The following is a 23,661-nucleotide window of genomic DNA, read 5'->3' on the forward strand; positions in this document are numbered from 1 at the left end:
TTTAAATTTTAAAAATATATATTGTTAAATTTTCGTGTTTTCGTTCAGTCTGTTATTAAAATACTATAACTTGTTTAACTATAATCCGACTGTATTACTTTATCATTCGCGTATCACTTTTTTACTAATTTTGAAAAAAAAACTAGGTGTCTGGTATGATATTAATATTCAGAAAATTTCATATTTATTTTGTATGTTTACAAAACATTTAGTTTATGGTAATTCTGGATTTTGCAAGCTCATTAAATTTTATACATAAAAAACAGATCCAAAATGATAAACTTTTAAAAAATATTTATCATGCAAAACTTTAAGGTTAAAAATTATTTATGAAAGTCTATGAAAACGAGCAATTATTTATTGTGACATCGTCACAATGCCGGGTTGCAATTTTCAATCATATTCTTAATTTATTCAATTCAAAGTATATGTTCTCCATCTCAAATTTGTAATGTCTTGCCCCTGTGCATCATACTTTACCTGATAACAACATAGTCGTGCCGGTCATCTGACTCACTTCATTCATGGGAAAATTTTTGAATTGAAATAACGTGACTTGCGGTCGAAACCGGATGTTCATATAGTATATAATCGTAATATAATCGAAGCCTCCTGCCCCTAAGATTTCCTTATCTGGTCTAGATTTTCATCTAAGTAACTCCGTTCGCGAAATTAAAGGTGGCAGACAGCAGTGGGAATTTATAGGTCTACAATTTTTTCAAACCGTAGCCTAAAAATCATCTTTAAAGACAAATGTATCTTTTATACTGTATTTGCTAAACGTATTTATGCTAAAATGTACAGTACATATTAATTTTACAAAATTGTTATTTTTAAAAACAAATTTGCAATTTAGTTTTGTTATTGGCTGGAAAATTTAGCAGTAAAAATGAACAAAATAGATTTGAATTAAATGGATGTTAGATTAGGGTGTGTGTACTGTCTGAATAACGTATATTATTATGATTTTGATAGTTCAAAATTATTAAATTTTGCTACATTATACATATTAATTAGGTAGGGAAAAAGAAATATTGATTACTATGACATATCAAATGAAATATAAAGGCCATATCTATCTCTAGAAATTAGTTTATTTAATATATATATATATATATTGATATATACAGAATATAATTTACCAAAACTGGATATAATTATAGATTATATTTGTACAGAGCAACGTTTAAAATTGTACGCTGTAAAAATGATGATGATTTAACAATATTGATGACTTTAATGAATATCATCAGAAAAAGATGTTCAAAAACAAATTTCTTGCAAATTTCTCGTTTGGTCAGCAAGTAGTCAGACTTCCCATCAAATGCTCCATTTTATTCAAAAAGTTACGGCCTTCCATTCGTTCCCAACACACTTCTCTAAAGTTTCCGCTGAGGTTCTGCCATTTTCTATCTCGAACTAAAGTACTGGGATAAAAGTCTTGTTGTTGGGGAGAGGAAGAGACGCTCACATGAACTCCGGTTTGTGGACCGCACCTTACGGCAATTACTCTACAAAGAATAAGTACAAATATTTTATTTTAAACAGTTGTTACTTGTTCCTTTAAATATGTTAAGTAATTACCTATCTCCGGTAGGCGATGCCATAATTACTGAAGAGGCATTTCCGATCGGTTCTACGGCACCGACTCCTATGTGATTACAGGTGGATAACACCTTCCACCCCATTAGTTTAGCCAAAGCTTGAACTGCATTGACTTGATGCTGTGAAACCTACAAAATTTTGTAAAATTAACATTGATATTAAAATATCATTAATACTTGAAAATATTTTATTACCTGACACATCAACAGATAATGTAGTTCCTGTGGTTCGTATGATAAATTCATAGTCCTTCCATCACGACAAATGGCTTTTAAACTTCTTCTTCCAACATGTATAACTAATGGTGTTCTGAACAGAGATTAATATATATTCATTAAAAAATATTATTATTATTATTTATAATAAATGTTTTTGAGAAAAGCATCACATACCTGCATATAGTTTCATATCCATGAGTCATAATATTTATCTTAACACTGCTTTTATTGGGGCTGTTAAGACATACCCAATGTGCAACAATTAAAGGATCTTTTATTTCACAAGCATATGTATCAATCATATACATAGTCCTAAAGTAAAAAAAATTATACATACAATGATTTAGAAACTAAATCACTATGGCAGACTTTATATCATATAATTGCAGAAAAACCTACAGGTGTTTTTATGCATTTATATGATATACAGGACAGTCTTAATTGGAATGCCTGTAGGTTTTTTCTGCATTTAAAAATTATTATTATTATGTTGGGTTAAGTTAGATATCTCGGTTAACACCGGTGGCTAAGTACTATGCCGGACCAAAGTCAAGGCATAGTAACCAAAACAGAAATTAAAGAAGTGTATCAGTGTGTGTGTCTGTATTCAGGAATTTTCTCACAATATGACATGTATTCAATATAGTGGCCTTCTGTAGAGTGATGTATGTGTTTCTATTCAATTCTAATGTGCCCAGGCTTTTGTGTAGTGTGTGTGGTATGACACCTGTAGAGGAGAGAACTACAGGTACAATAAGCACCCCATCCATCCTCCACAGATGCCTTATTTCCTGGGCGAGTTCTGTGTACTTGCTAATTTTTTCAGTGCATGCGTTTTGTATATTGTGAGTGTTTGGAATGGATATGTCTATAATGTATGTGATTTTATTGTGTTTGTCAATGAGTGTGATGTCTGGTCTGTTGTGGTAAATTGTTTTATCTGTGATTATGGCTCTGTCGTAGTACATTTTGTGCGTGTTGTTTTCCAATACTGTCTGTGGAATGTATTTGTAGTATGGTTCGTGGATGTCTGCTAATTTGTGTTTCTTTGCAAGCTCTTGGTGTATTATATTTGCTACTTGGTTATGTCTGTGTAAATAATCTGTCTGTGCCAAGAGCTTGCAACCAGAGGTGATGTGTTGTATAGTTTCTGGCATGATGTGACATTTTCTGCATGTGTCATTTGTGAGTGTTGCATCTTTGAGTATGTGTTTTCTGTAGTTTTTAGTATTTATGACCTGATCCTGTATGGCGATCATGAATCCTTCCGTCTCCCCAAAGAGGCATCCCCGAGCTAACCAGCTGTTTGACGCAGTTTTGTCAACAAAATCCTGGGCCAGATCGTAAGGATGCCTGCCATGGAGTGCCTTTTGAGCCCACGATTGCTTAATGGTGTCTATGCTTTTTATATGTTGTGTTGTGTCCATATGATGTGAGTGTAAGTTTAATGGTGTGTTATTCGAGTCTGCTAGAGTTACTGCTTTATGTAATTGTGATGTTTCTTGTTTTTTGTAGAAAAACTCTCGCAGTGACTGTATTTGTTTGTAGTGAAGGTTAACTATGTCAATCAGGCCACGTCCGCCATCTTTACGTGGAAGGGTTAATCTTTCTGTGGCGGATTTAGGATGATGTTGTTTATGCTTAGTAAGTGTTGTTCTTGTTTTCCTTTGGAGTTGCTCAAGATCAGTGTGAGTCCAATGTATAACTCCAAAAGAATATGTGAGTACTGGGATGACATATGTGTTTATTGCTTTAACTGTGTGTTTTGCATTTAATTGTGTTCTGAGAATAGCATTTAACCTACTTTGGTATTCTTTAATTAATCTTTGCTTTATTTGTGTATGTTCTGTTAGTTTGGCCTGTTGGAATCCTAAATACTTGTAGAACTCGCCCTCTTCCATGGATTCAATAATGTCTAATAATAATGATTATTATTATTATTATTATTATTATTATTATTATAGTTTTATATATACACATATACAGGGGTTGTTTCAGTCTTATGGAAACATTTCTAATAGCTGTTCAAGAAAATCCCTTCCTCCACCACTATCATGCTCTATCCTGCTTTCATTCACTATTGCCAGACATTGAATTTTCCACTGCAAATATACTCTCAGAGAATTTTGGTCCATTTTTCCCATTCATCATTGCAAAAGGCTTTCCATAATCCATCTAATGTTCAAGGTCAATGATATTCAAGATAGCCCAAAGGCACAAAAATCTATGGATACTGCATTAACAGGTATGTTAGAAAAGGTATCAACTTTATTCCAGTTTCTTCCTACACCTTCAGAAATTCTAGGATTGAATGTGAGATATGACTCGATGCTTTGTCTTGAAACCATACCTTTGAAGTCTCCACACCATATACTATACAACAATAGAATTTTGTGCTTGAATATGGTCAACTTTGACCTCCGAACAAGTTTTTGTAGTTTTAGTTTGCCATTATAGGCAGGAACTCACAACTATAAAGCCTTTCCTGAAACTATCCTTGCATTCACAGACCCAAGTTTAAAAGTGTTTCTGATCCCTTGGGTATATATCACTCGAATTTTTTGTGTCAGGCAGGTACATCCAAGCTTCAAGAGTTATGACAAACTTCCACCTCTCGTTCTCTACAGTTGGTCTTTCTCTCTGCAATATGATAAAAGATGAGCTTGTGAACTCAGAGTTTGCATTTCTTTTGTAGCTGTAGGTTTTTTGAAATTATTCAATTAACTGTTGATACAGAAGTGTCTTTTTAAGTAGTTTGCCCCACTCACTGAGGCCTTCATCTTTTTCATTATGGCAGGTGTCTGACTCAGTGAAGGTACTGTGGTCCCCAAACTTTCAGCTTCTCTAAATTTTCCTTTTATGGCAACAACAAAATGGACTCCTTTCTTTGAAATGCCAAAGTTCTTCATCTTTCACCTCTTAATTATTTCACTATGGCTACACCCATCTTTGGAAAAGGCCCAATCAGTCCTACAAACCAGATATAAATTTTTGGAGGCATAAAATGAAATAATGAAAACTATTATTTGATATTTTACTTAGCATGCAATCCTTTATATCATTCTACTTTCATCAGATGATAATTGGCATATGCATAAAGAAAAGAATGACTTTTAAATAGTTTCCATAAGGCTGAAACAGCGCTTTGTACCTGAGTGATATCAAAAGTCACTCTTGGCCAATTATTTCAAAAGCTAATACTGAATTGCTGTAGACCTTTTGCTGATATATACTATGTTGGGCAAGCACAAAATGGTGATGCAAATTTCTGCCCTCCCCTGCCATTAAGTGTAAATGTGTTTTACATCTATTCAGATATTCCTAGATTATATTATACCAACACTTTTTCAAATGTAATTGTTTTGAATTTTTTAATAGAATTAATATGGATTCTTATTTGGAACTGAAGGATGGATCCAAGAAGAAACTAGATCATCAGTTTTTATACACAAAAATGCAAATAAACTATTCTAAGTTTTTTAATGTTTTTCTTTAAAGTCTGCATAAGAAATTCTTGGATAATCAATACTAATTATTATTTTTTCGTCTTCTTGGAGAATTTCTAGAACTCTTCCTGTTGGCACCTGATGGATGCTATGCAATTAGTTTAGTTAATCTAATGTAATATACTGTGCTCCTTTCAGCTGTTTGAAAGATTAAAGTCGTCTCACTAAATCTTTATCTGCTTTTGAGAATGGTATAATAAAGCTTCACTTATAATTTCACTACTGAAATTATAAGTGAATGAGAAAATTAACATAAGAAAATTACATTCATTGACCAAAAAAGTTATGCACCAAAGAGGAGGCATTCAAATTGAATGAAACTTTATTAGTGTAAATGATGGTAATAAGTAATCATATCATCATACCAAAAGGACAATTTTCTGTGCAAACAATGGTACAATTTAAAGGAACCTATAGTAACTTATGGGACCTTCCCTTGCTTGGATACATGTGGCAATACAGGTACTGTTTGCTATCTTGCAACAGATTTACCTACAGATGTTACAAATGCCACTCTAGATCCCTCAAACTTGTATGTAGATGAAGAAAAGTGGCATCTCACTTGCTCCCACAAGTGCTTTATGGATAATAAATCTGGGGACTGGGCAGGCCAAGGAAGTAGGGCAACTGACAGTCATTCCTAGAAAACCCTAGCTATATGTGGCCAAACATTACCTTGTGGGAAATGGCTATTTGCAGTTCTATCATAAAAAGCAAAATGAGAACATAGGATTTCCTGAATGTATTGTTGTGCTGTTAATGCATCTTGCCCACTAACTAGGTGTGGTGACTGATTGTCATACAAGATAACACCTCAGACCAGCACACTAGCAGTGTGGGTAGTGAGCCACTAAACAGTAAAGGCAGAATTGAAGTGCTTGCCAATGATCATTATTTCCAAACAGAACCAGAATTTGTCACTAATGATGATATGCTGCCAGTCCATAGCAGTCTGCACTTCTCTGTTAAGGGATTAAGGGACCATTATAATGGAAACTGGCAACTTCGGAATTCTAATGGCAGGATGTGTAGCAGTCATCATGCATGCAAATTTACCTCCGCTGCCAATGATACAGGAAAGGAGAGGATTTTGTAACAGTGCTGTTATCTGTCTTTGGACGGTGGACAAGATGCTGTTGCAGTTGTTTGTGCTTGTCTCACAATCAGATGATCATTTCCCCAGGTGGTCTGTCCTGATGTACCCCAGTCAAATCAGAATGGCCCAGATGGCATGCAGTTCAGTAAAACAGCCATCCTGTAGTCTTTCTCAAACTCCATCAGCAATATACAGACATGCATGACATTCAAAAACCTCCCAAACAACAGGTGCACAGAGTTTCTGCAAGCCTTTTTGTAGAATACTGGTCAGTGATTTCAAGGCACTCTGGTGATGTATTCAGCATGCAATTGGATTGCAACTGTAATCACTTACATATTTGTCTAAGATACATTCATATTCCAAGTTTTGTAGTAATCAAAGAATTCTATTTGGGTGCCTAACTTTTTTCTCAATGACTTTTATATTAAAATAGCAATTTTGTTACAAAAAATTAATAATGGTTCTAATCCAAAGCCTTAACAATATGTTTCATTATTAGAAAATAGTTTAATCAATTTCTAATAATTTATGGCACAATATTATAACTCATCTGTATTCAGAAGACACTAAAAAAGTGATAAATATTATTAAACCACAATTTATTTTCGGTTTTCCTGTTAAAATCAATTTAAACATTTTTATATATTTACAATGATACATTTAATATTTTTCAATTTCTAATGTTTTCATTTTTACAGATTATTATGAAATTTTAATTCCCATAAAAATTATATTTGAAATTTTCTCATTAGTATCTGGAAATCACTATGAATGAGCTAGCTAAATAACACTTTATACAATAATTTCCAGAATCTATGGAAACATTTAAAGTTTATAAATATTTATTTAGATTTTTCTTTATTTGCAACAAATATACATTCATTAATTAACATAATAAAAATAAATTAATGATATATTTTCTTACCTCAGTCTAAGCACAACATGCTGTGTTTGATGAATTACTTGTTCTAAAATTGTTTCACTTAAAATAATAAATGAAAAATAAATTAATTTTTTTGTTACAAAAGAACAACTGCTTACAATTTAATTATTTAATATGTATAGTTTTAATTCTAAAAAAAATGTTTATAAATGTACTTTTTTGATGACTCTATTAAAGTTTGTCGATCGCACGCCTCTGGTCCTGCTAATCGTCTCCTCTTACTGACACCGAGAGTGGCAGTTGTGGGATGAGGCATTGGATGATGTAGTGCATTGTAGTGAATTTCTCGTAATAGTTGATGTAATGAATGTTCCAGTACTGGTTTATGATCGCCTGTTTGGGTTGAAGTGGTCTAAAAACAAAAAACAACAAATTTTATAAGAGCTGACTATTAACTTCTAATATAATACAGTTGAATCCATCTACTGTAATCACTTTGGGACTAACCTACACTGATAATACATGGGATGATCAAAATATTTTAAAAACAAAAGCAATATCAAGTAACTCCAATGTAGCTAAAGTAGTAATGTAATGACCCAGATTGACAACATCAAATAATCAGAATGCATGAGTATGGAACAGTTATAGCATAGCATTTTCAAATGATGACAAAGTTAGAAAAATGATTTTGCAAAGAAGTACGTGCAGTTATTTGATTTTTCTGGGCAAAAATGGGTTCACTTGATGAAATCCATTGAAAGCTTGAACTTGAAAGAAAATATCCTGAACACATTTTTTAAGAACAGGATGAACAAACTTGTTATATGTTGCAATAAATTCCTAATGAGGTTGGGTTGATTATTGCTTATAGATAAGTCCTGTATGCTTTCATTTCCTCAATAAAAGTATTTGTCTGTGTTGCTAGTTTTAAAAAGTTACTTTTTGATCTTCCATGTAATAACTGACTGATAACAATAAGCAGGAGTAAGTAAAGTGGCAATTAATGAAAATTCAATATTATTGACATTAAAAGCATGTAAAACAATTACAAAATGTATAATGTTAATTTATTTGGATTTATTAATTATTATTAATTCCTGTAACTTAAAACATGAAAATGATAACTGATGACAATTATGCATCATTATCGCATGCTGAGGGCCATAGTATGAAAAGACAGCTTAAAAAATGCCTATTTAGCTGAAGATAATAGTAACTATGACAAAATTCTAATTCCATAATAAATGAAGTTTTATACATGTATTTTAATTTATATGTTTTGGGACATGCTAATTCTGATAACAGATGACTGATTATATCTGTGTTTACAATAAATAGATTCTGCCGTATTTGTTGTATTTGCTGATAACATATTTTAATATATAAAAATAATCATAACTTTGAGTTATAGAGCCTCAAAATTTATCAAAAATAAGCTAGAAATGTATTATGAATAATATATATTTTCTCCAAATTAATAATTATGAACTAATTGACAATAAAATTATTTTAACTAATTTTATTATTAACTTCATAATTATGAAGTTGTAATAATTAAAAAATCTTATTTAGTTATAATAATGATAAAATTTATAATTCCGTAAGAATATTTACTAATAATTAATATTTTAATATTACATGACTACTCAACAAACTATGAGTAGCATTCACATTTAAAAATTTTTACAATAATTATACAAAATATTGTTATTTTATGTATATTACTTTATAAAAATTCATAGTTTCAACATACATACCTTTGATCGGCAGTTTGCAGTAGTATGACACAAACCTATGCACAACTGTACTCCTGGAAAAAGCTGTGATAATAATTTAATAATTTATGAATTTGTTTCTAGTAAAGATAATTATATGAACAATACTGTATATGCACAAAATATAGAATAAATAACAGTTCCAGATCACCAGATGAACAACGCTTGATTTAACTAAAGGCTTTCAATTAATTCTGATTATTAAACTATTATAGTAATTTCTAACTATATTCTTTATATTTAATAAGTAATACAGTGGCGTAGCGTGGGTGTCAGCCGCCCGGGGCAGAGGAAAATTCACCGCCCCCTTATTTAGGTAACTCAATTTAAAAGACTAAAATATACAGTAATTCTAAAGAACTTTTCGGCAAGAACAATCATTATTGTGTATCGTATAGGTGTATTGTATTGTTATTATTTATCGTGAAATTTTGCCGCCCCCTAAAAGTGCCGCCTGGGGCGGGCCACCCCTGCCGCCCCCACTACGCTACGCCACTGAAGTAATATTATTTGAAATATTAATAACTGAGTTCAGTTCAAGTAACAACATTTAATTCATTAAAATTTTTGAACTAAGCAATTCAATATTTAAATAAATAAGACTTCTTTATATTTTATATAAACCAGTGTTTATAAAAGTCATGATTCTTTAAAACTATTCCTTGGTGATTAATAGGCATCCATAACTACCTACCTATATAGATAAAGAATCACAATCAGAATAATTTGCATAAAACAGGTCTCTTTATGTTTTATAAAATAAAATAGCTTATAAACAGAAATATAATTATTTAATATTAAATTAATCAGTTTCAAATACCGTATTTTCCGGCATATAAGACGACCCCCAATTTTTACAGTTAAAATATAGAGTTCGGAATATACTCGCCCTATAAGACAACACCAGGCGTATAAGATGACCCCCGACTTTTGAGAAGTTTTTCCTGGGTTAAAAAGTCATCTTATACGCCACCGGAAAACATGGTAAATATTTTTGATCCATATAATGAGTCATCAGGTTACGAGTTAAGTTTATATAATTCTATTTTGGAATTTCTTTAACTTGTAATCTGAACATGACTTGTTAAACAAGTCAAAAATGTTTGTTCAAAATATAATTTGTTATATTTACACATAAATTATTCACTGTTTAGATGTGTAGTTCTGTTATTGTAAACAGAACTAGATACTTTATACTAATGAATATTTTTCTTTCTTTCTTTCTTATATTTTTCTTAACGATTTGGAAAATTTATCTGATTTAACAACTATGAATTATTTTCATGTTTATTATTGTTTTTGAAAGTTATAACTAATAAGCCAAATAATCTTATTGCATTTTTGAGCTCTGTTATAACTAATTTATAACAGAAAATTAGTAACTTTCACAGTCAGTTGTAATATTAGTCATTTTATTAGCTAGTTATCAATTTTTTAAAAATAAAACAGCATAACCTTCAAATAGGGACACCATCGGGACTGAGAAGTTTGTCCATTATTTACAGGTGTCTGCTGTTCAGAGGTACATGACGACAGCCGTATTGTATTTTAACTTGGTCATTATAAAGTGAATAACAACAATGGATTGCAAAAACATCAAATTTGCATTAGGGATGTGAAATTACCAAAAAGTATACATAGAATATATAATTAAAATATATATACAATATCTTATTTATCTTTTCAGCTGTAAAAATAACATTTTACTTGAATTATAAATAGCAAACATATTGTATATGATAGTTTAATTAAATGAAACATAAAAATTACAACAAAACATAAACGTTGATTAATTATTAATTCATCAAAAACAACCTGAGTTGAAATAACAAAAAAGAATGATGAAACTGTTATTATGAACAGAAGGATGGACAACGGTTGGTTTAAACAACGAGAATTCAAATGATGAATTACGAAGGCAATTTGTTAGTCACTTCAAAGGGTGGGAAATGTATTCGGTATTCTTGCATTTATAACGTCATTATGCTCTAAGCTACTAATAAAAATTAATATAATGATTTTCTACTTTGTAATTATTGAGTAAGTGTAATTTTTCAAACATTTTTTGCTTTTTTCAATAAATGATTTATTAAAAATTACTTCTGCCACCACAAAGCCATTAAGATCATAAATTATGTCATAAATGCAAGAAAACCAAATATCTTCCTAAACTTTAAAGTTGTCAGCAAATCACCTTCATAACACAATTTTTGAACTTTCATCAAATAAACACCGTTGTCTTGACCTTAAAACTGTTTCTTTTTTCATTACTACTGCACTATGGTTCTTGTCGAATGAATAACTTCAGAAAAGTTTGCAGTTCCTTGGTACCATAAACTTAATTCTAACAACAAGACAAAAGTTTAATAATGTTAATATATATGATGATAAATGGTGATTGACAACATAACTAGATTCGTCTTCTCTAACAGATAAAGAATATTGCTTGGCTTTTTACAACCCATCCTCCTTCACTATTCCTATTTTAAGTCAGTCGGCCTACAGTCAAAATTTGTCCTTTGAAAAACTATTTGAACAGATTCTTTGGTTTTAGTTTTAAAATATTTCATACATAATTAATTCTTCCAGAATATGGAAGGCAGGACTTTGTGTATTCTTTGTAAAGTAGGTTATGGATAACGGCATCCATTATTTAGAGGTAAATATTATAGATGTCCTATTTGAAGGGTCTGGGGATTGTAAAAATGTCCATTAAGTGGAGGAGTCTGCTATTCGAGAATGTCCATTAATAGAGGTTTCACTGTACTGTACAATATAATTGTATAGCACTACTGAATTGCTGTTTATGATATGCAATGAGTTTCATTTTTATATATTTATTACAATTTAGAAATAAAAATTTGCAATATCATATATGTTTTGATATTTACAATATAGATCAAAATACAGACGACTGACAAAATTAAAAATATTACTGTCTAAGATGCTTCTAAATTAAGTCATGTCTATATCTATAGTTTCAATATATTTGTATTTCACTCAATAAATAAATATATGTACAATATTAAAAACAAAAACTTACTGATACAGTTATTTGGCTTCCAACGACAAGGTTAGGAATGGCTGGTTGTAGTTGTACAGCTTCTCTGGCTAACTAAAAACAGAATGGATTTCTAAATGAATATATCTTTATTATTTCATAAAATTTTAATACTATACAAATATTTGAAATTACTTGAGAAAATAATTCTTTGCAAAATAAGACATTTTGTGCAGCTTCTAACTTTTGCTGCCAATGAGCTTCAGGTTGTGAACGTGCAGACTCAGGTAATGGTATAGTTAATTCTCCACTGGCAATAGTTTCTGTATCTAAATAAATGTAAAAAATAAAAACTCTAAAATCTGTCAGAATCATATATGGAATTTTTTACAGATTATGATTTTTACTAAAATCTACTCCTGACTCTGACTAGAACTGATATTTTGGCTTTATTTAATCAAAAACATATTATCTTTACAATAATTATTTAATTAACTTTCCCAAATCATTCCATACATATAATTAAAAAAAAACCCTAAAATTTAAATATTTAATTTATAATTTAATATATGTGTAAAATAATAGTAAAATAATTTTCTCTGATGTTTTTCTTAAAATTATTTCTATTTTGAATTTTTACAAAAGACTGCATATTCAACCATGAGATACTAACAGATTTTAAAAAAAAGCTTATAATTTTCATTAATTTATACAATTATAAAAAAGATGTACCTTTTGAAATAAGAAATGTCTTTAAACATCAAGAAGCATTTCATCAATATTCAACAAACACTAATAATTAAAAATTCATACATAAGTGGACATTCAATAAGTTGACAAATAGCAACTATTACACTATGTAATAAACAGTGTATTTAACACAATTCACTTTCAAAAGAATTAAACTCAACTATAATATTTATTAGTTTTATTTTATAATTATCCACTTAAACATCTGTCCAGAGCAAAAGATATCTTTCCAGCAAGAGTGTATGTATGTGGTGCGTACTAGTTCCGACAAAAAATAATCAATATATATATTTAAATGTATATCCAGGAACAAAAAAATTAATTCATTAAAAAATGCCATGATGATATGATTAATGTATTCAGTAAAATAAAATAAATCATTCAACAAAAGGGACTGTGACAATTGTATGAAAATTCAGCAGCAATATGTAAATTTTTCAAACATCAGAATCAAATTCAGGAATTTTTCATGGGTAATCTGTCCCAGATAAGTTAGGCCTCGTCCCTCATAATCTTGTTGATTTCACTGTAAGCCTGACCAAACTTGTGACAGAAAAGGCCCTCTTAGTATCCACCAGAGCAGAGAGTAAAAAATTAAAAATTTTCTTTTACCTTTTTGTACTGTAACTTGAATATAACTTATTCCTTCTAGTTCACTAGGCAATGTAACTTTCAAAGCACTTGGAACTGCTGGCTTTGTTCTTGCCGATGGATCCGTACTAGGAAATGGTGAAGTTGTAGCTGCTTGTTCACTTTTACTCACTTCAAATACTCCCAACTGCCAAAACTGCGATCCAGCTAGTTAGTATTTATAGACACACAAACAAAATCATTACCAAAAATATAAATATATATTTGTAAAGATTAATAATTAAAATATTTTATACCACTTCGAAAACTGAGGTCACCCAAAATTGTATTTCCAACTTTTTTCAAACGCCATAATTGTCTCATATGTAATAGTTCTAAATGAAAATCTGGTACAGAACGATTTCTTCCTGCTTCTGCTTGCGATGTTCTTAATCTTTCTGCACCATTTAAAATAATAGAGGCAGCTGCAGATAATGCCTACAAATGAAAAAAGTATTTTTATTACTAACATTTTAAATCGACATCTCTTGAATAGAAATTCAATTTTGTTATTATAAAAATTAAATATCACATATTTATTTTATAAATTTCAAAATATTTTATTAATAATCTAATAATTTAATGTCCTTACAAAGGTTAAAGTGTTCAAAATTAATTGAAGTATGTTAAATGGTTGCTTGGAAAGCAAGATTCATTGGAATATGAACCTATGTAGCACTTAGAAAGTTAGATATATATATATATAAAAAAAAAAAAAAAACCATGAGTTGGTATGTTATTTTGAACAAGATTATTCAGATAATCAAGTTCTCTTTGATTTTGTTAGAGTCAGCAATGGATTCATTTGACATGTATAGTAAGTATATATTAATTTTGTTTCAAGATGTGATAGCCTGTGAAGAAGAAACAAGAATTAAGTCTGTTTTGCTTCATCCTTGGTATAGACGACCATTAGATTCAAGAATCCCGTTTTTTTGTTTAGAAATGATAAATTTTTTATGTTAAAAAAAAATCAATATGTCAACTAAGATTGAATAAATTCAAACTTGTATGAAAACGAACATTGTTCAAACTATATCTAGATTTAAGACATATATTGTAATTTAGGAGAATTTTCCTTGTTTGATATGTTATTTAATTGTTCAGTTATTAATTCTAAATATAAAAATAAACAATTGACATTTGTTGAAAGTGACATTAATGAGGTATGTTTGTTATTTTGTAAGATCTTGATTAAAGTTCTTTAAGAGAAAATTATTTTGTGTTATTTAACATTTGTAATTAATGTTCATCCCAACTTAAGAGCTTGTAACCCATAAGGTTTAATGAATGAATAAATACAGTAAGACCCCGCTTAATGCAGAGGATGCGTTCCTAGATGACAGAGCGCTAAACGAAACAGCGTTAAACGGGGTCATCTTAACATGTAAATAAGGGGGATACATGAAACAGAACAGAGAATAGGAAAATTTATCAGTTTTTTTTTTTTTTGTTGTTTTATTTTGTAACATTTATTGTTAAATACTTTTTTATTACATTAATTATAGACTTATTTATTGCTAATATCGAAATTTATTCATAAAACATTCATGAAAATAAAAAAAGTTTGAGTAAAGAAGTTGTTTGTGACGAGGAAGGTTCTTCCTCATTTGACATCTTTTGTTTCTTTGTGAAGAAGTCATCTAACGTCGTTTGCCTTTTCCTGTTTCGTTCAGCAAGCAGTTGTCGATAGCAAGACATCGCATCCATGACACTTCGTCTTGCCTTTGAACTTCTATCAAAATTCAAATCATTTTGTATAAACTGATCCATAATTTCCGTTATAGTGACTAAACATTTTTTAGAAAATCTGTTGAAAGTTCCTTTTGTTCCTCATCTTCAGAAACGTTAATTTCGTCATCTTCATGAACCTGTTGTTCTACTAATTCTTTAAGATCATCGTTGGAAAAACTTTCTCCAGTTGTAACTTGCAATAATTCTTCAATATCCTGCACATTTATATTATCCAACCCTGTTTCTTTAGCTAGCTTGACAATTCTGTTGACATCAACAATGGATTCTCTTGTGTCAACATCCTTGCTTAGCTCCAGCCATACATTCTTCCATACTCCTTTCAAAACATTTCTCAGTCACCTCATTCCAGGAAAGATTGATGTTGTCTACAGCATCCATGATGATATAGTTTTTCCAAAAATCTCTAATGGATTGTTTATCTGCTCCATCTGTTTTATCAATCAGTTGTTGGAATGTCCGCCACAGATAATAAGCTTTAAAATTTGATATTATGCCTTGATCTCAACACTGCGTGCGATCTCGGGTAATTCCAATACTACCGCGTAATACTGAAACAGCTTTAAGTGGGGTCTTACTGTATTAATATTCAACACTATTAAATAAAATATTATTTAAAGATAACAATCACCAACAACAAAATCCAGCAAAACAGAAAAATTTTACTGTAAATTAATGTTTTCATTCATATACATTGGATGATCAGTTAACAAACAAATTGGATAACAAACACTTTTGCAAAAGATTTTTATGTTTGGATAACAAACACTTCACAGAACAAACAACATAAAATAATGAATACTGATTGGTCTTCCCTTGTCTTCAGGCAACAATTTGAAACTTTTCAGAGTGCGGGAGACGTTGACATCGACGCTCAACCCAATATATACTGATCAGATAGTATTCCTCCAAACTTTGAAACTCTCCCTTGTAATTCCAGCCTTTTATTTTTCTGACAGAAACAATTCTTTTATAGTATTCGCAAGACTGTCGGGCGGACACTCGTTAAGTATTGCATCAGTTTTTATTTTCGAAAAGTGAGAGTATAATAGCAAATGTAGAGAGTGGACAGAAGATGTCTGATGTTGCTGGGCAGTATGGCTTAAACAGGTCTACAGTAGACTGCAGTTCAGTCTTATCTAAGAAAGATAGAGTATAATCAAGAAGACTCAAGCAGCTAAAGGAACAACAAAAATCACATCAGAGAAATAAAGAATATTGAAGAGTGCATAATGAAACCTGAAACTGATCTGATGACAGAAGAATGCCAAGAACTTTTGAATGAAGAACATCAGAAAGTCGGCAGGATATGTTTTCTTCTGAAAAAGAGAATTAATATTGATATCTGCTATTAAACATTTTTTTGAAGAAGTGGGAGGATGTCAGAACAATAGTCTTAGAATGACATCCAAACCAGATTGAGGTTAAATGTCTACAATTACAATGCTATTAATTACTTCTAAAAAATCCTGAAGAAGAGAGAAAAAGCAATCAACATTAGACAGATTCTTTAACCGATCACCCACTATATAACAGATGTATTATTTAATATAAATGTTTGTTCAAACATTGTTTTTAGTAAAATGGAAACAAATATTTATTGCAATGTTGTTACATCAAAGTGTATTTTCTACAAAAAAAAATACCATATTTACTTGTATATAAGATGTGGTTTTCGTTCATTTTTCACTGCTTCAAAAACCGAGGTTGTCTTACACGCATGAGCAAAAGATTCTTTCTGTTTTTGCAATAATTTCTGTGAACCGTGTATAGTTCATGCTGCCATTATAGGTCTACAGTCTATTTATCATAAGTTGGAACCTACTGTAAACAAATTAAGACGCCCTGCTTTGTTTATTGGTTTAATCCTCTGTCCATCAATTAAAAACCACGTTGCATCTCATTTTCCCCAGATAATAGTTCCCCGTTACTTATAAAATCATTAATGAAATAAAGGCCACTTAGCAGTGATTATAAACGTAGTTATTTTAGATATGTTAAATTATTTTTAATGAATATTAGCACATTCTGAATCATTAAAAATAAACTTTTCCCAGTCATGCTGATTATAGTGTTTTGATTTTGTTTTCCATTCATCATATATTAAAGCAAACATGGTTGTTTGGTTTAATATATGCATTTGATAATATTTTATTTGTGATTAAACGAAATAGATTTATTAATACAATTCTAATTTTTTTCTTTATTTTGATCTTTAAAGTCACACCTCATCTTATATATGAGATCATCTTATATTTGAGTAAATATGTTAATTTGTCAAAAATAGAAGACTTAACATATACACATGGTACATTATTATTAATTGATAAAATTGTTACCTGTATGAATTTTGCTAACACTATTATATCTGACTGAATTTAAACTATTAATTATTTATAAAATATTTTTATTTTATATAAATAATTAAGAAGTCACAACTATAACATTTATGACATTAATATTTAAAAAATAGAAAAAACTAAATTTTTCAAAACATTTATATTAATATGACTAATTTTAGACAACAGAAATTAACATAGACATGTTTATTTCTAATTAGATCTTTAAGTTTATTAATGATAAATCTCGAAATTTACAAAATAGGAATATATCACAGGAATAAAAATTAATACTGTAATTGAAATTTAACAATATATAGAAATAACAAATTATACTTATAATGTTTCAAGTATAATTTGTATCTCCTTGAATCTAAGATGCATCATGGATTTGATATCAAATTTTAAATTTCTTTTAAGGAGAGAAAATTTTTAAACAATCATTTTTATGAAGTTTTGTTAAGTAAAGTAAAGTTAGAAAATAGGGCTGTACTATAGATTACCACCTATGGAATTTCAGGATTTTGAGTATATATTTGAACTGAGGGGACCGAGATGAGTTCAACGATACCCTACTTTTGGACCGGAGACCAAAAATAAGAAAGTTATAATATTTACAATTTCTTTCCTTTCACAGTGCATTCCACCCTATTTCAGATTTCTCCGCCACCTAGCGGTGACAGTCATCTCCCGGAGGGATAGGTTAGATTTGTTTGACAAGCCGTGATAGCGGTGCGTAGTACTAGACGACTGCGAGGGTGTGTAAAAAGGACTTAACTCCAACTGCAGACGATCAGTGTGCTCATGGATCAACATCTGCCTCTGTTGAAGGTATATACAGCTGACTTACCAGACTGCCTGTTAAACACACGATAGGCTTAGCAGAGAGAGCAACGTAACTTCCGATCATCGTGTGATCGCTGGAAAAAAGTATGATAACTTTCTTATTTTTTGTCTCCGGTCCAAAAGTAGGGTATTGTTGAACTCATCTCAGTCTCCCCAGTTCAGAATATACTCAAAGTCCCGAAATTCCATAGGTGGTAATCTATAGTATCCCCAAAAATAGTATAAATACCACAAATAGATAATGTTTTGCAGACCTATTTCCACTTATGCATAATAATGCCATATCAAAGGTGTCTTAAACATTGAATCTAAGATGTGCCTCTACTTTAGACAAGTGAAGATGAGTAAGAAAGAGAAGTGTTTTAGAATCAAGAAAAAACAATACAAAACAAACAATAGTTTAATTACTTTAAATTATATTAATTAAAAAGTTTCAGCTGAATTTAAAGGTTTTTGTTTTGAATTTGAACTATATTATTATAATGTAAAATAAGCCCAAGTAAAAAGACCATGTAGTGTGTGCATGATGTAAATGAAACAGTGGATTCCAACAATCATGCAAATTTTATTTTATCAAATGAGAAACATAAATTTAAATTTATTTCAAAAATCTATTATAAAATAATTTATTAATGAATATTCAAAATTTTAAGAAACTTACAATAAAATGGACTTTTTCTATTTATATACTTACAGTAATTAAATTTATAAAATTAATCTATTCCATATATATAAAATACTTAGCTTAAAATTGTCACATTTTTCTGTCTTAAAAGAAAAAAATAGAAACAGTAGCATGGGGAATCAAAAAATTTTTTACAAGTGGGTGAGTGAGTGAGGGGTAAAGTTCCTTAGTAACATTATAATTTGAAAACATTAAAATTTATTTTAGAACTAGCAGATGAACCAGGCGTTGCCCGGGCAAAAAATAACAACAACGATTAAGATTATTAGATTATTTCATACTTCTAACCCTTATATTATACAGGGTGGGCCAGCGAAAACGAAACGGCAGAGTGTTCGTGTTCGTCCAAGCAAAGCGCTCGGACAGGTCGATTTTACTCTCGAGGGGACATCTTTTGCATTAAAGTTTTTGCGATTCTGAATACAACAGACAACAAAAAATTTTAAAAACTCATTCATTTTGTATTAACTAAACAAACATTTATTTCGAAAAAATTGTTTGTTTAGTTAATATTCAGAATCGCAAAAACTTTATTGCATAAGATGTCCCCTCGAGAGCAAAATCGACCTGTCCGAGCGCTTTGCTTGGACGAACACGAACACTCTGCCGTTTCGTTTTCGCTGGCCCACCCTGTATTATATTATATTATAGTATTTGATTTATATAACTACAAAGGTTATCTTATGTAAAGGTTATCACACCGAGTCTAACACAGTTTAAAAATTCTTTAATTTATGAACAGTAGAGGAATAAAGAATTTTTAGAATGTGTTAGATTGGTCACATGGTGTGATAAACCTTTATGTAAGATAACCTTTGTAGCTATATAAATCAAATACTATGATATAACAAATATTAAAATGAAAACCATATAAAGAGTTTTGGTTATTTTAATCTACCATTGTCATATTTATCATAATACTCAGATGCTATGAAATGGTACAGTTTCATTGGTCAAGTAGACACCAATTGAAAATATGATATTTTAAAAAATTTAAGATGTCATATTTTCAATCGGTTAGAGTTAATTATTTGAAAATTTTTTTTTTTCTAACATTAACTCTAAGAAACTGCACTATACACAGCTGAATATAAAATGGTAATCTGCCAATGAATCAAATTTTGCAGAAAAACAGACCGAAACTCCACATCACCAAATATTTAAACTTGACACCCTGAAAAACCACTTAAAACATATTTTGTGCTTGCTGGTAAACTTATATTATGTAATTTTTCTATTCAAATACCACCATACCACTGGTCCAATAGAAAGAAAGTACTGTTGCAGAAGGGAGTCGAAGTTAATTCGACCAAACATGATGATAACTGTTAAAATTGGTCATCATCAAGATTAGAACTAAACGTGATAATGACCTATAAATTCCAACTGCCTCACCTGGCTATCCTTCCTTAATCTCAAGAAAGGAGTTAGACAGATGAAAGTCAAGACCAGATGTGAAAAGCTTAGGAGCAGAAAAACCAGATTAACTATATACAAACTTCCGGTTTGGAATGGCAGTCACATTACTTCAATTTAAAATTTTTTGAGGAATGCATCCTGAGAAGACTTATGGGAAGCTGGACCTTATTTAGGTATTACTAATGTGAAGAAAATCTGGAAAACTCCACATGACCAGCCTATTGTCCATGCCTAAACCCACAACTAAGTAACTACCAATGTTCGGTAATTTTATCCACTCAGCTACTGGAGGGCACTTATTGGAATTAAGAAAGTATCATTCAGAAATGAAAAAACAAAGTCATTGCTGTGGAAAATTAAATACTTATATTCTTAGTATAGACTTTTCTCATGATTACATGTTCAATTCCACACAGGCAAATGCAATATGCTACCTGTCTCAGTAATTAAATGAATATAATATATATTTTTAAAAATTATATCCTTTTTTGTAAGAATTTTTTAAGATTTTTATTTAGTTTATTATTGTGTTAAATTTTTTGCCAATAGATGGCACTACACATAAAGCCATCAAACCGAATGTAAATAAAATTTAATTGATTTACAGAAATCCAATAGATATTTTGGGATGGGATGTATGACACTATCTAAGTTAGGAGTATGTAAAAACATAACTGCCAAGTTTCATAGCAATTGGTCAAACAGCCTAAGAGTGTATAGCAAACAAACAAATAAAAATCCTCATTTATATATATAGATAAAACTAATAAAATGACAATTCTCCAACCATGATCCTGTGCTACTGATGGTCCTCTGATTATTACTATCATCTAATAAAGTTTCATTTAATTCCAATGCCTCTTTGGTGCCTAACTGTTTTGTCAATGAGTATATATTTTAAAAAATTCAGAATAAATAAAATTACATTAAATAATTTAATGAAATATTGTAAAAAAGTCACTGTGTAGAATTCAATAAAGTTTTGTTTTTCATCATTGTGCATAGATACATCTCAAAAAATTATATACAAACAACTTGTTTACATTCATCAAATCGTCAATATTTTTTTCAACATATATGTGAAATAATGAATATCATTATTAATAATTATTATTATTATTATTTCTTGAAAGAAATAATTAAATATCATCATGTAGTCAGCAAATTTTTTCAATTAATATTTATATTTTACAATAAATGTAGCATATAATTACTTAAAATAGATTTTTCTAATCTTTATAATAATTTTATGTAGTTATGTAAAAATTACAAAAATCTGAAGTATCTTTGGATTTTTTAACATTTATATATTTTTTGTTTACTTATCCTGAGTGGACATATAATTCATGCACAATATTAGGTTACAATATGAGTGTTATTCTCGTAATATGAATATATTAGAACAGATACACAGATATATATACGAGGACTATTTTTTAAATAAGGTCCGTTTGTGAATAAAAGTGAGAATAATGCACAATCACGGCAGTATGCATATGCTTCTGCTCTGAGCAAGCTTGGCGCGCATTTTGACGCCATTTGCAGTCATATCGTCTGTCTGTATGCTGAGCTGTAGAAGTTTAAAATGTTTAAGAAAATTGAGTCTCCCGCCGACTGTGAGATACGATCTATTATTCGATTCTTGAATGCAAGAAACTTGGCAGCAGCGGAAATTCGCCGTCAGATTTGTGAAGTTTACAGTGATAATGCTATGAGTGACAGTAAAGTTTGAAAATGGGTAAGAATGTTCAAGGATGGGCGAGTTAATGTGCACGATGAGCCACGCCCTGGTTGACCTTCTCTGATTTCTGAAGATTTGGTTCGTGATGTGGATAACAAAATTCGAGAGGACCGACGATTCACGATTTCAACGTTATCAATTGAATTTCCACAGATTTCAAGATCAGTTTTGTATACCATTGTTTCGGAGAAACTGAATTATCGAAAATTGTTTTGTCGGTGCGTTCCAAGACTGCTTTCTGACGATCACAAAACAAAAAGATTAAACAGTGCTTTATCGTTTTGACTCGATACGATCATCCACACAGTCCAGACCTTGCATCCAGTGATTTTCACTTGTTTCGATACTTAAAGAAAGTTCCTTGTTGGTCAACATTTCAACGACGAAGGAGAAGTGAAAACTGCAGTCGTGGATTGGGCTTCTTGACAGGCGGCAGATTTCTTTGAAGTCGGAATTCAAAAAATTGTTGAGCAGTATGACAAATGTTTAAACAAAATGGAAATTATGTAGAAAAGTAGATAAAAGTATATAGAATATAGAAAAAAATATATTTTAACGATATTTACAGTATTTTTCTTCTTATTAAAAAACGGACCTTATTTAAAAAATAGCCCTCGTATAAGTTATTTTTATATAAAGATAAGAGAAAGATATCTTAAAATATTAAATAATATAAATTCTGTTTAATATTTTTCATTTTTACTTTTGTTACTGTGAAATTGATTAATTAATTATATCAATGGGAAAACAGTACAAACTTTTATATTATTTATATCCTGTATAAAAGTTATACGAAAATGCTCACTATGAGAAATTTGATATTTATAAATTTTATTAGGAAATTTCAGTATGATTTTGATTATTATTTTACTTTCTATTAAAAAGATTATATTATTATTTTTGGATGGATAGCCAAAATAGTTAAGATGCAGCCTACTTCTCTGACCTGGAATCAAATCCAAGTGAGCCCAGAATTTTCAGGAATTCTCAGGAAATTTTCATGGACAGTTTGTCCTAAATATCAAGCTGTCCAAACCCATGATGAATATGAAAAAAAAGCCCTATTAGAGGGCAGAAAGAGTTTTAAAAAACTATTATTTTTAATAAAAAGTAATAGTATAATCATTTACTATCAAAGAATTTTTATTCTTAATTGCACACTGAAGTTTCAAATTCTTTCGTATTTTAAATTATATTTGTACTTTAATGTTGTCATTATTGATTATTTTATTAGTTATTGATAAATGTGATAAATTTTCTATATTTTAAAATGAAATCAAGATTCATAAATATAGTACATGTAAATGATATATTTATAAAGTTTTATATATAACATAAAATTTTTGGTCCTTTCTCAAATAGAAAATCTATAATTGATTAAACTAAAATAATAATACATTAAAGTTAAA

The 23,661-nt window shown here is 30.0% G+C and overlaps 1 protein-coding gene across 1 annotated transcript in view; it reads right to left on the minus strand.

Annotated features, from left to right (window-relative positions):
* Nucleotides 1–1,076: 1,076 nt before the first annotated feature.
* Nucleotides 1,077–23,661, minus strand: part of MED17 (mediator complex subunit 17) — a 28,166-nt gene continuing 5,581 nt past the window's right edge. The window contains exons 4-14 of the mRNA XM_067263805.1: nt 13,728–13,908; nt 13,453–13,638; nt 12,286–12,419; nt 12,133–12,204; nt 9,072–9,134; nt 7,527–7,723; nt 7,354–7,410; nt 1,998–2,135; nt 1,800–1,914; nt 1,585–1,733; nt 1,077–1,511 (exon numbers count right to left, since the gene is read on the minus strand). Of these exons, the coding sequence (XP_067119906.1) occupies nt 1,298–1,511; nt 1,585–1,733; nt 1,800–1,914; nt 1,998–2,135; nt 7,354–7,410; nt 7,527–7,723; nt 9,072–9,134; nt 12,133–12,204; nt 12,286–12,419; nt 13,453–13,638; nt 13,728–13,908 (1,506 nt within the window). The 3' untranslated portion in view covers nt 1,077–1,297. The remainder of the gene's footprint in view (nt 1,512–1,584; nt 1,734–1,799; nt 1,915–1,997; nt 2,136–7,353; nt 7,411–7,526; nt 7,724–9,071; nt 9,135–12,132; nt 12,205–12,285; nt 12,420–13,452; nt 13,639–13,727; nt 13,909–23,661) is intronic.

The sequence above is a fragment of the Centruroides vittatus genome, unplaced genomic scaffold (assembly GCF_030686945.1).
Source record: "Centruroides vittatus isolate TY-2023 unplaced genomic scaffold, ASM3068694v2 contig_18, whole genome shotgun sequence".
NCBI lineage: Eukaryota > Metazoa > Arthropoda > Arachnida > Scorpiones > Buthidae > Centruroides > Centruroides vittatus.